Source organism: Lissotriton helveticus, chromosome 3_1 (genome assembly GCF_964261635.1).
Source record: "Lissotriton helveticus chromosome 3_1, aLisHel1.1, whole genome shotgun sequence".
In the NCBI taxonomy this organism is placed as follows: domain Eukaryota; kingdom Metazoa; phylum Chordata; class Amphibia; order Caudata; family Salamandridae; genus Lissotriton; species Lissotriton helveticus.
Window position 1 is genome coordinate 544,784,252 of NC_136061.1, and position 14,137 is coordinate 544,798,388.

The window sequence follows — 14,137 nt, forward strand, 5'->3', positions numbered from 1 at the left end:
ACGTTCACCTCATTAAAAGGTAGTTGGTGCACTTGTTTGTTTAAACACGGATGAATAACCAAGAAGCCGCACCGTGTGATCAGTTTGAAAGTTGGGAGGTAGGAAAAATGGTGAGAATCAGGGTTTACATTCTTGAACGTGTCAATTATAGGGTTTCAATTGGAATCGCGCTATTAGTTTATTTTTTCGTTTTCTACCTTTTATTTTAGTTTATTACAGAGGTGGGGTGGTCAAACTTCGAAATTACTATTCCCGCATAACAAAGAAAAAAACCCCGAGGTTTAAGTGATTAAAATTGACAACTTTTGGTCTAAGATGATTTCTTCATCTGATTAGAAGGTGGTTGCAACCTGGGACTGGTGCAGGTGTATGAATCTGCTTCATACTGGAACAAGTGATTTTTAAATGGATCCTATGGAAAAAGATCTGCAGACCGCGCAAATTGACAGGATTCATGGACAGGTTAACTAACATCAACCAGCTGCCTAAAAACACAGTTTGTGCCAAATCAGTTTAAAGATTAGGACTTCAGTTTTGCTAAACTAAGGTACTGGATAATCTAGTTTAGAAGACAGTAGCAATTTAAAATATAACTGGAAGCAGACAAAGTTCAGTCAAAAATAACTATATCACTACTACTACAGCTATTATGGGAATGATAACAAGGACCTTTGTAAGATTCAATTGCTTTGGGATAACGCAGTCCGAGTAGTCACAGATTGCCTAAGACGAGTAAAGCCCCTCCACCCCAACCCCCCTCCGTTTCTAAGAGACTTGTATGCCTACCAGTTTAGACTGGGAGTGCTTTTGTCTTTGAAAAATTACTCCTAAAGCAGACTTTAGTCAGTTATCCCATTATCTGAAGCTTAGGTTTACATTAGATTATTCATTATGTGTTCGTCTGAAGTAAGCGGCTGGTACAGGCATCAGGATAAACAAAAATCAAGTGAAAGACTTCTGCTCAAGCTTGTCAACATTGGAATTTGCACCACCGTTCACAGGGTAGAAATAATTTATTGCATTGCAGGACAAGTCAAGTTTTAATTGGTTCATTCCATTTGTGCATTCACGCTTGGTCATCTTTTGTGGGTTTTGGAACTATGATAAGTAGCACCAGAAACTTGTTTATCAAGTTTGAAAGTCAAGACACAACTGACATTGCATTAAAAGTATGTTCATTAATATTATTGCAAGTATAGGTTCTACATCCGGAAATAATTTCACAACTTGAAGAACAATCCGTTTTATTACACAAGTTTTTACATAATTGTTTTAGAACAGATTAGGGCATACTTCATACACTCATCGTTTTCCAAAAAGACATCTCCTGCAGTTACCTACTCTTCTGCAAAGACAGGTACCCTAAAAGGGTACTCCAATATGGTAAACTGTTAGTTACAATGAATACATTAATATTTCAATGTCTCACAGCCGGATCTCGGGAATGTACAGAGGATTTAAAAATAAAAAATACATTACCTGCAGGTACGGACAAGGCAGCAGTAAACAGTTCCATAATATCAGTTGGCTTCTGGCAACTATTTGTTACAGTCTCACATTGTGGCCATTCTCCCCACCAACGGTCTTCTCTGAAGAATTATTTCTCTGTTGCAACACAAGTGTGCGTCAACTGTCACAGTTTTAAACTATGCACAAAGCATGCTGAAATTAGAACATGCCGCCTCCCATTCCTCCGCCCATTCCGCCCATTCCACCCATTGCACCCATGCCAGGATCTTTTTCTTCTTTCGGAATCTCCGTCACAACAGCTTCTGCAGTTGTTAAAAGGGAAGCAACTCCTGCTGCATCTACCAGGGCAGTTCTTACAACCTGCAAAAAGCAAGATGGCAGTTACTTTAACTGTGTGATGCACATACCACTATAAAGGATGCATGTATTGATTATGGAAGGAGCAAACAATTACCTTTGTGGGGTCAATGATTCCTTTCTCTACCATATTTACAAACTCTCCAAGCATGGCATCATAACCAATATCTAGAGGACTCTGCATGATCTTTTCTACAATCAATGATCCTTCAACACCTGCATTTACTGCAATGGTCATCGCTGGGATTTTAAGGGACTTCTTGATTATCTCAATTCCTGTAGAAAGAACAAACAGTTTTGGGTATCAGTTAATATCAGTGCATCACTGCATGTACTTTAAATTTGGGAATATGTAAATCCTGGGTTGGGATAATCAACCTAAACTAAAGAGAAGCAAGGCATGCAGCATAAGATTGCTGTACTGGCCTACTATGTCGTATGGAGGCCTGCATGCATCAAAACAAGAAAACGGCAAAGCAATCACATTTATAATATTGTATTCTAAAAGCTACAGCATGTTTTATGAACCTCACTTATGTCTACAGAAGAGTTACTGCTTTAGTACAAGTAAAAAAGTTAGCTAATACACTTACCTCCGACCACCCAACCCCAGTACCCCCATGCTTCGGTCAGATCGCACTTAAATATGATCCCTAGGAGACTGTGGAAAATTGAGCCAGAAACCCTTTAAACCTAAACTTATTATGAATTTTGTGGTACAAAATAATGAGGGCAGAGGTAACTGGTGACGAGGGTGCCTTATGCCCTTCCGTGAACATGTATGATGTGTTTTCAGGTAAAACCCTGCACATCCGATAAATCAATTTAAATTCCTTCAATTTACACTATGGGATTATTAGCAATTTGTTGATTGCAAGAAAGGGAGAAGAGATACTTTCAGCACATGCCCTCCTAGCTAATGATCTGCATTTGCAGACTAGCCAGTTTGCCAGATGGACCTCAGGCCTACCTGTAGACGGCTTCAGTTTAATACGCAGCATAGTTATGAGACAGCCACGTTACCTTTCTGAGCAACATGAGCCCTTGGGGCAGCATGAAGTATGAATGTCCAGTAAGATCTGGAATTATAAACCTAGAGACTACAACCATTGACAAAAATACAATACATTTTCAGATTCTAGTTCTCTGCTGGACATGATGTACAATACTCAACAGCCGTCTAACATGTCTAGCAGTTATCAAAAGAAAGAAATCTCAAAGTTACCACTGCTTAGGTCGATGGATCTGGTTCTGTATTTTTTATACAGGACAAGTGACATGAAGGCCGTTGACTCCCCACATACTTCAGGCCGAATTTCTGACATCCGAAAATACAGTCAGATTTTCTGTTTGGGCTCTGCATTATTGGTAACTGGCTTGGTAGGGTAGCAAGGGACCCCTCTTCAGTTCACAAATTAATCCATTGGCACTTCATACCCCATCGTACATACTGGTGCACATTCAGTTTATATTGTGGGATACCAATGCACTTAACTTCAATAAACCTGTCCAGGCTTCTCCTCTACAAACTCTAGCACCTTTTTCTCTTCTGGGACCCAAAGAGTCCCTTCCCTTCCTCCACATCATAAGAAACCATAGGTCTAACAATGCGTTTTGAGTATTTGTATAGCACTCCAATCTTATACCTCCTAGCACTTTCATGAAGTTTTGCTGTGGGTAGGTTAAAGAGGACCAAAACATGAGTACTAGAAAGCAGTGGTGGTGGAGAAGGAAGGTGGTGAAAGCTCTTCCTATGTCACCACGAGGGCGTGGATAGGAAACCAAATGGTTAAGGACATTCATATTAAAAAACAAAACAAAAACAAAGACAATCCAGTCCCAACCACTGGAACGCCCTGCCAATGGTCCTCAGACTGGCACCGGATCGGATGTCCTTTCGGAAGGCCTTGAAAACATGGCTCTTTAAACAATAAGTTTCAGGTCAAGCTAGGAGTGGTTAGTCAGCGCCAGGACACCGTTTGGTAACAGTGCGCTTTAAAAATGTGAAAATACATAAATAAATAATAATAGCACAACGATAAACTTCAAGGGAAAGCAGAAATGGTTCACACTGCTAAAGCCTTCTACATGAATAGTTTTTGCCAGTGATCTGCTGTCCGAGTCAAACTGGTGTGTAGGCACAAATTGAGCCATTCAGATTTACAGAGGACATTAGAGGGAGTCCAATATAGATGGTGTTGTACTAGTTGTCAAGGCTTTAAATTGTGACCTCAACCACCAAGAGATTGCGAGTGTGTATAAGGAGGATTTGGCTGGGGGTTAAGTGTTAAGAAACCATGCAGCCTATCCCGCCAAATCCACTCCAAGCCCTCCTCAGATGCTGCAAGTGACCAAAAATGATTTTACCACTGCGTTTACTTGTATAAACTTCAGCTACCGAGACGAAAAATTCTCAGAAGTTACACCTTTTTTGTATGTTGAGTCAGAGGAATAAGATTCTGTGAACGGCAGCTAATTAATCTTGCATATCTAAACATTAAAAATAATCTTGTATTGACATTTTGTGAGGTAATATTTTCTTTAAATGTGCCTTATCAGCAGTTGTCAAGTTCTATATCATGTGCAGGTTATGGGCAGCATCTTCTTATGATGGATCCTTGTGGCGTTTCAACTTTCTGCTCAGTAAATAAATATGCTCGAGATCTGTTCCTTAACAGTTCCCTGAAATTGAAGTTAACTTCCTAAAAAAGCATTTGCAACTCATTCAAAAATGTTGTTTCTTGTGCATGCCGAGTCCTTGGAGGCAGAGTATGCCCTACAGCTTGCACACAGAGTATGGAGATGCATGAATGCAATAGCGATCTGTTTGGTGCCTTGCCTCTGCCCACGACAGGGAGAATCCATAAAAAGAAATAAATTTAAAGACTGCAAGACGTTACTCTAGAACCAGACTACTTATTTACAATAGTAATTGCTACCTGCTAGTCAACATTTACCTACTCACTCTTGGTTGGATACTAAGTTTAATGCATTTCGCGCAAGTTTAAGGCTGTAATCAAACCACTTCCAAAAGCCTGTGAACAGAACAGTTTCTAGGGAGAGTGAATGAGGGTTCTCAACAAAGCCCAATACTTGGATATTCAATTTCACGTCGTTGCTATAAGGGTATGCTGTTTTTAAGACGCAGCGACCAGGCCATGCACGAGTGGCCTCTCCACCCCATTTTAGTGATATTTCCCCAAAAAGAAAGAAGTAAATATCTTGTCCTCTAATTTCTAGTAAAATATTATGAATGTAAACATGTTTAGTGTACACATGTCAGGCTGTGATATACGTTCTCTTTGTAATTGGGAGGATATTACTAAGCTTTCGCTAACCAGATTTGCCTCAAACATAAAAAGGGACCCAGGCAAAACGTTACATCAGCTGTTTTTTACCCGTGATCTGGGGACCCGTAGGAATCTATGACTGGTTAGACAATCAAATATTAACAAATGAATAAAGTATATATATATATATATATATATATATATATATATATATATATATATATATAAAAAAAGCAAAAAATGTACAACTGAAAAAGTTAAAAACACCCTATAAATGTAAACGAAATTGGAGGTTAAAAATTAAGATGGTATCCTCAGATTGATTGGTAAACTTGCGCGGATCCCACAAAAGAGAAGATAGTACAGACGATGGTCGGACTAAATTGAATGTTGAAAATCTCCAACTGACCCACTGAAATTAATATGCTGATTTTTTATTGATACGATTATGAATTTAATTAAATATTCAAGCATTTTGGTTGATGAAGGTTTATTTCTGATTATTTTGCAGTTCAAATAATCGAAATTGCTTACGCCAGGTCCCCCGCTTCTAATAACGACTTAGTGGGTCTGCCCAGCTTTCCAATAATGATTCAACGGGGGCCGTTAACGTTAAGAACCACTGCATTATAGAAGACATTTGGGTAGTCCTGAAGCTCTGAAATGCCCTACCTGGAATGTAAACGTGGTTAAAAGGTTAAAAAATATTTATGCAGCATCAGGCTTCTGGGGTGTTTATGCACCATCCTGACTGGATTAAAATATTTCTAGAGTGCAAACGATTGCCCTAAGGCATCTTGGTGCTACCCAAGACAGGAAAGTACGACAAAGCTACCAAACTTAAAATATAAATTGGTCACTTCCAGGATAAAAAGCCAAGACTTAAATCTGAGAAGAGAAGTAGCTGTTTTCAGATCAAGGGTAAACTATTCCAGTTTAAGGCCGAACAGCAGATCAGGCTCTTGCCTCCCCAGGTTGCTAGTTTGCGGGAGGGAACTGACAGTTCACAAGAAAGACTAGAACGGAGAGTCCTACTAGGGGAATACTAACTAAACCTGTTCCTGAGGTAAGCTGGGCCAAAGCCCTGAAGAGCCTTATAAGTGTGCACAGGCCCTTAAATACTATACGTTTTCTAATAGGCAAACAATGAAGAATTACATAAAGGCCTTTACAGCAGTCCATCCTCGATAGCACTAAAGCAATAACATTTTTCAGCATGTCTGAGGGCAGAGAATCCACAATTTTGCTGATGATACTGAGAGAGAATAAAGAGGCCGAGACTACCTTGTTCACCTGTTCCTTATAAGACTGGTGGTAGTCAATTTGTAACTCCTACGTTTTTTACCTTCTGCATTGGCTTTGGCAATGTGGCAAGTTCTTCTAGCCACCAATCAGGAGACCAGAAGATAGGACTATTGCCAAACAGAATGACCTACGTTTTTGTGGAATTAATTTTTAAACAGTTGAAGTCCATCCAAAGACTTACTTCACCCATGTGGTTTCTAAAGGTCCCGCTCATATCTGGGCCTTTGATAGATATTGTCACAATTATGTGGGTGTCATCGGCACACGATACAAGAACCAACCCAAATGACGTGATTAAGGTTGCTGGGGGGGCGGTCAATTATAGATTGAAGAAATTAGGACTCTATGATGAGCTTTGTAGTAACCCACAAGGCAGCCTAAAAGGCAAGGAGGTAAAGTTCTTAAAGGGTACTGACTGAACAAGATTGTCATAAAAGATCAATAGATTGGGCGCTACACCTTGAATCCCCAAGTTCTGGAGATTCTCAATCAAAAGATCCTAAGTTACTGTGTCATAGACCTTAGATAGGTCTAATAGCCTGAGGGCGGCATTGCCCATCTCTTCAGTCGCCATCATAAGGGCCAACTCAGTGCTGAAACCACTACGAAAGCCACATTGGGTGCCATCAAGGTTATTCTCTTCCACAAAGACTGATAGTTGAGAATTCATGGTTTTCTCACAAACTTTTGCAGGTAGCGGAAGCCTGGAAATAAGACAATTTTCCAAAACCTGCTCGCTCAGGTTAGGTTTCTTTAGCAGTTGCAGCACCTAGGCTATTTTCCACTGACCAGGATAAAACCCTGAACTAAACATAAAATTAAAAATGTAAATCACGAATGGAATGACTGCTTTAGGGATTCAATGAAATATCTTAGGAGGGCATGGATCAAATAGGGATCTGGACTTCGATTTGGAAAGCTCTTGTTCCTCCATTAATGTGACAAATTCAGCAAAAGTGGATTTGTTTAAAGGGTTTTCTAAGATGTTTTGCCTAGCCTGACCTATAGACCTGTTATGGGTGAATTTATTGAGGATTACCTCCAATTTCTGCTAAAAACATTTTGCCTAAGATGTTTTGCCTAGCCTGACCTATAGACCTGTTAGGGGTGAATTTATTGAAGATTACCTCCAATTTCTGCAAAAAACATTTTGCCAGAGCGTCACAGAATGCCTGACTGTTCTGTCCAACTACCAGAAGCTGGGGCAGAAAGATTCGCGACCACTTGAAAGAGGGTTCGGGTATAATTACTGGCAGATTTTATTTGTTCGACAAGGAAAGCAGATTTAAACTCTTTAATAAGCTTCTTATACTGGGCATAACACCCTTTGTAATTCTCTCTTTTAGACTGTCTGCGACAGCTTTGATTTGCATACCTGAGCGCATCATTAAACCAAGAGAAGTGGGCTTACCTTCCTGATTATTTTTGCTCCCAGCAGGGGCTACTTAAGTGTCTGCCGTACTTAACCATCCTGTAAAATTCTCCAACATGGAATCCGTATTGTCCACTACTTCAGATTGTGATCTCGCAATCAAGGTTTTAAGGTCCAGTGGCTGTACCTTACTTACGCCATGAGCGAGAGATCACAGCTTTTTTTTTTTAAAACTGTTTTTGCCTGGAAATTATTAGCGAGTTTTATCTCCCAGCCCACTGCTTTGTGGTCTCTCCACATGAGGGAAAATCGCGGTGGGACAAGAGATAAAAAGATTGTTGGCAAATAACCCATCATGGGTGTGGCCCGCCAAATGTGTAGGCTCAATTACCAACTGAGCGAGAGTAGAGAATGGGATTGTATCTATAAGTAGCACTGTCTCAGGGGCAGTATGTTGCTCAAGATGAAAAATGATAGCTCCTAATATAGTGAAGTCGGATTTCAGAGAAGAAGATTCCAAAAAAAGGTTGTAAAAATTCCATAGAGGAGGCTTTTGGTCCCAGTGGTCGGTAGATCAAGAGCCCATTGAACAACAGATTGTGAGTTCAAAGCTAAGCATAAGTGCTGCATGAGTCCCTGACACGGTATGTGTGCAATTTGCCATAAAAGAATATTGAATGATAACGGTTATTCCTCTCCTCTTCTTAAGTGTCCATCTAATATGAAGATCGCATTACCCTCTGGATAGGTGGTCATCTTTGGGCCAGCCGGTTGGTCCGCCCAAGTTTCCGTGACAAAAACTATATCAATCAGATGGGTCTCAAAATCTGCCATTTCCAGATGGTGACTTGGCACGGATTAACGAGCACCTTACTTTGGGACTTATGGCTACTTTTGTGAGGTGTCCTGTGGATAGTCTCCCCATTTGGCCGTTCTTTGGGAATAACCTTTCACATTTTGGCCCTAACGACAGGACAAACCATTTGAATACTGTCCGAATCAGCATCGACAGCCGTGTTTTCTTCCCGGGCGCCTGAGTGATACTAGCATGTTTTTTGAAAAGGTCAGCCTAATGGTGCCCTGCCAGTTGGTCGGACCTGGGGGGACGGGTCCTGGGCATTGTCGCAGACTGGCTTGCCTTGGGCACAACCGCTACGTGCATGTGCCCTACAATCTTCTAAATTGCCAACCATAGGATGGGCAGGTCTAGGGGTGTGGCAGCACAGAGCATTGCAGAACGCGAGCCGGAAAACAAGGTGGGTCAAATTAAGAATAACTGGGGTCCAACAACTCCCTTTGCAGAAGGTAGACTCCCTCACAAAGTGCAAACTACTGGTAAATGAAACAAACAAAACAAGAGAAAATTAAACTCCAAAAAGCGATTAAAAGGGCTGCCTAACCCCAAGATGGCACCCAACTTGACAGAGCCAGGCAACTCCAAAACTGTACAGAGGTGCATAAAGGGAAATAAACGCAGGTAGCGATATCCCAAACCTGTCGTCTAGCCTGATAGTACCATACTGCCAGCCTTTATCCCATTCCACTAAAACTAGTCTGCAGGTCCGACTGTCCCATAATGCTTTGTGGGTGTGGCTATATGGACAAGAGAGAAACTGACAGGCTGTACTTTTATATACTTGGCCTTTCCCTCCCAAGCAATACTTTGCACTTGACACCATGTGTAGCAGAGGCTCACTTCTACTTGTACTTCCACTTGGAGTCTTATAATAAATAACTGGCTACAAGTTTTTGAAGCACACCTGAATACATTTGAAAAATGTGAAACCATGTAGGGGACACAGTTTGCTTCAACATTGAAGAACAGCATTTGCAATGAAATAGGTCTCGCATTTGTGAAAGTTAGAGCTATTGTGGTAGTAAATGCCAATGTTTCTTAATTATGTTTTTTGTTCGCTGTGGAGTGATTATTCAAAGAAAAAGTGTGTTCAAAGCCATGCGTGCGCCTTGGAGTTGTAGGATAAATTGTTTTTTGCATTTAAAATGGGCTACTGGAGGTATAACTACATGTACCAGAATGCAATAGGGAACTAGAAGCTACACCCGTAACACAAAAGACGTGGCTTCGGGGGCGTGGCTTGGCCGGCTGCAAGATGGCCGCACATTGAGTGGGTTCTGCCGGCCAAGCACAACTATCCGCCATAATCCTGTCTAAATCTTCACCATTGTTGCACTTAGAGACTCAATTTTGGCTCCTGACCTGGTGCGGCACCTAACTATCGCGCCACCTCCTCCTGTCCTTTGGCAGTGCTGCTTCACTTTATTCGGGACACCGGGCCTACGACCTCTGGACCGCGAGGTCGGGCCTTTTCTGCTGGACGCTGCCTGGAGGCACTGGGAGCTGCTGGTCTGCCGAGGGTAAGTGGGGGCTGCTGCCGCAGTGTTCCGGGAGGGGTTGGGGCCGATCCGTCCCGCTGAGCCCAGGCGGCTGTATGGTGCGCGCCTGACCTCTGGGGCGCTCCGGGCTGTTGTGTGGCCGCCGCGGGCGCCCGGGCTTGGCGTGCAGCGGGCCCCCCGCGACTCCTCGCTCGGGTCGCTTGTGCCTGCCCCTTCTCTGGCAGCCTTCCGTTTCCTCAGCCAGTGCAGGTGCTGCCCGCTGCACCCTTTGCTTTCGCAGATAGGTGAGCTGGTGATCGGCGCAAGGCCCCCCACCCCCAGGAGCTGCAGAGTTGCGCAGGTTTTGCCGGAGGCAGATTACACTAGCAGGCGGGAGGTGAGGTGGAGGTGCAACACCCTTCCACGGTGGAACTTTATAGACTGTGCCCCCAGTGTCAGCTAAAGGCCCCTCGCGGCGGGATGCCTGGCTTTCACCTTGCGGATACCCTGCCGGGGTTATCTCACAGGGGAATACCAGGACGGGTTCCCTAAGCAAGCGCTTAGAAACCGCTTGGTGATTTGCGCTATATAAATTCCTGTACATTTACATTTACAAAGGACAAATAAACATGAATTAGAAGGTTTATCAGCAGCAGGGTGGAGGCCTGGCTGACTTGTTTTGGTCTGCTGCATAATGGCCAGATCTACATCTTAAACACCAGAAGAATGTGGGCATAAAAGGAGCTTGCTTGAAGCCATATATTGAGAGCCCTATGCAACCTAGGTCCCCGGATTCGGCCTGCTGTCGCTCCTTGTGGGCTGCGCTGCCTGGGACGGGCCCCAGGCCTGCTGCGAGCCCGCCGGACCTCGGAACACATTTTTCTATCCGCTGCTGAGGCCTCTTCGCTGCTGTCCTCCCGGATGTCTTTTGGAGAGTTGCGGGCCCCGGAGGGGCTGTGTCACCACCTGGACCATAACTCCTGCACCTCGTGGGTCGTGACGCAGGGCCATTTATCCTGGCTGCAGAAGTCGCATCCTTGGTCGCCGCGGGACGTCTTCTGGGCCTGCGGGTGAGTGGGGGCGTCCCCTGGGGCTTTCCAGGCGGGGTTGGGGGCTTTTAGATCATTCTCCTCTGCCAGGTGCGCCAGTCCTTTGGCCGTCTCCTGGCCGCCCTGTGCGGCCCCCGTGAGTGCACAAGCTCAGGCTGAGAGTGGCAGGCTTCCCGCGAATCCCGGTCTGTCTTTGCGGCAGTCAGGTGCGCGCCCCTCTCCCCCTTTTTTGAACACTATCCACCTCCAGAGCCGCGGGGGAACTGCTCTCTGGGCCTTGCCTGTCCCCGCTTCTGGGTCCACGGCGCCTGGGTCTGCCCTTAAGCCTGCTGTGGCCCCACTGGCCCTCCTCTTTGCTCTCTTCTACCTGCCGCCGTCGCTGCGTGAGGTGTGGAAGATGATGTCAGTATTCAGGGCTCCATTGCCCGGAGAGAAGTAGGTGTCGGCAAAGGGTGTTTCAGGGTGCGATCTCAAGAAGTTATGTTTAAAACGTTTAGTGGCTTTTTTGGTGAGTGTGGGAGGGTAGATAATTCTAAAAGTGTGCGTGCCGTTGGGCTCCATTATAGAAAGGCTGTGATGTTGGGTATAGGAGAGTGGACGACAATAAAACTGTCAGCCGCTAATTACAGTGTAAAGGAGTGACACTTGAGGGTGACCAATGTGTAAGAGGTAGAAGTCAGTGCAATCCAGGGACAACAGTGCCTAAGGTGCAGCTTACACAATGTGTCCAATATGCGAGGTAGCAGTCAGCTTACACCATGTACATAATATGAGAGGTAGAACCGGTTAGGTGGAGTCACATTTACACATCAGAATGTCCGAGGTAATAGTGGTGTAGTCGAGGTGTAGAAGGTGGCTGGGTGCAGCTTACATGACTAGACGAAGTGAATAAGGTAGTAATACTAATCGGTGCAGCATCGTGAGGTATCTTACATCGAAGAACCCACACATAAATGAGGTAGCGAACAGTGAGTGATAGGGATAAGGGAGATATAGGTGCAGCTTACCGCATATATAGTATGAGAATAGCGCTAGATTATTAATGAGTTACTGAGTCCGATAAATGTGCAAGCAATTTACAGCAATAGCAAATACGACAGTAGAATATGAGGTAGCAATCAGTGCACTGTCAGCGAGTAAAAGTGAAGATGGGTGTATATTGCCCAAGATGTAGGGTACCAGTGGTAGTATAGTACTGCACTAAAAGGCGGATCCTTATGCACATCAGGAGCTCTAGGTTACATCAAATGTAAAAATGTAAAATACAATAGTAATAAATGCCGCAGTAAAAGACAGACATTTAAAAACACAAAATAAAAGCCGCAGTAAAATACAGACACTTAGGGACACATAGGTTTAAATATAGGGCTAAGTGAGGCTACATAAAATGGTACATAGGTTACATAAAATGTAAAAATGTAAAATACAGTAGTAATAAGTGCCGCAGTAAAAGACAGACACTTAAAAACACAAAATAAAAGCCGCAGTAAAATACAGACACTTAGGAACACATAGGTTTAAATATAGGGCTAAGTGAGGACCTTGGTACCGATAGTGAGTAATAGTCGGCAGGACTAGTCCATGATGGCCGCCAGAGAGAGCAAGAATAGTGTTTAAAGATGGCCACCAAGTAGGGAGGATGTAGTCATTAGTCCTCTTTTAGTTGTTGCTGTTTAGGTAGCCGGGCAGAGCAGTTTCACATTCCGTTCCGGCTGTCCCAGGGTCCTGCATACCAAGGGAGTCTTATCTCTAATTTGTTATCTGAAGAAGGGTTGCTGAGGGGCCTCGTGTGTTCAGGCGGGGGTAGAGTGTTCAGTTCAGTTTATGGCCCCGGCCATTTTGAAGACAATAAGTTTTATTTTATACAAGATGAATCAATAAGAGGGGCGGCACACGTAACTTATCCAACAAAAGTATTGGGGCACAAACAATACCTTAGTCAGCCTTCACTTAGGCGTGTTCTCTGCACGTCCAGCCGCCGGGGCAAATACGACCTTATTTGCCAGCGTTTGCGTAACACCAGCAGTGGAGCCCAGATCGACAGGCTCACCGGCCGTCACTGCTCCAGAGTATTGCATCCACGCAGCCCTTCCCAAAGATAAGCGTGAGCGTGCACAGGTTCCGGCAGTTCAGGGCAGACCTTAAGGGCATATTCTTCCTCCATGCCTGGCTCGCCCTTAGACGCTTATTAATATTGATAACAAAATCTTTGCCAAATTGATTGCTTCTCGTCTCCTTTTACTAATACCCACCATCGCCCCCCGATCAATCTAGTTTCATTCCTGGTAGGGCTACCTCCCATAATCTCTGCACCATTTATTCAGTTTTACATCAAATTAATCCTACGCTTCCGGCCGTAGCTGCCCTGCTTGACGCCACTAAGGCGTTTGATACGCTGGAGTGGCCCTTCCTTTATGTTGTGCCGCGTATGGGATTCAGTGCCCATTGTTTGCGTAATATTAGGCTCCTTTACACCAGCCCCACCGCCCATCTTCGCATTAATGGTCAGGTGTCCGACTCCAACATTACTCGTGGAACTCGTCAGGGGTGCCCGTTATCCCCCATGCTTTTTGCTCATCGCGAGTGAGCCCCTGGCTGCTCGGCTACGGCAGCATCATACTCACAGAGGTATTGGCTTTTCGTCCCGTTACCTCCTTGTTTCCATGTATGCGGATATCACTCTATGTCAGTCATCCCCAGGAAAACCTCAGCCCCTTGGTGCGGGAGGTTATTCGATTTGGCGGGCTCTCGGGCATTCAGGTAAACTGGAGCAAGTCTGTTCTCCTTCCCTTGACGGATGCTACTCTCTCCTTCGTGCCCGATTTCCCGTTCGAGTGGGCGTCTGGTCCTACGCGCTACTTGGGCATTTGGCTGAGTAGAGACTTGGATGGACATTGGAGGTCGAATTTTGGGTGTGCGGTGGACTGGCTCGAATCTAAGATCCCTGTATGGAGCCGCCT

At 44.3% G+C, this 14,137-nt stretch overlaps 1 protein-coding gene across 1 annotated transcript in view; it reads right to left on the reverse strand.

Moving 5' to 3' along the window:
* Window positions 1–1,215: 1,215 nt before the first annotated feature.
* The window catches only part of HSPD1 (heat shock protein family D (Hsp60) member 1), a 171,373-nt gene continuing 158,451 nt past the window's right edge, over window positions 1,216–14,137 (reverse strand). Inside the window, exons 11-12 of the mRNA XM_078680438.1 lie at window positions 1,925–2,103; window positions 1,216–1,830 (exon numbers count right to left, since the gene is read on the reverse strand). Of these exons, the coding sequence (XP_078536564.1) occupies window positions 1,669–1,830; window positions 1,925–2,103 (341 nt within the window). The 3' untranslated portion in view covers window positions 1,216–1,668. The remainder of the gene's footprint in view (window positions 1,831–1,924; window positions 2,104–14,137) is intronic.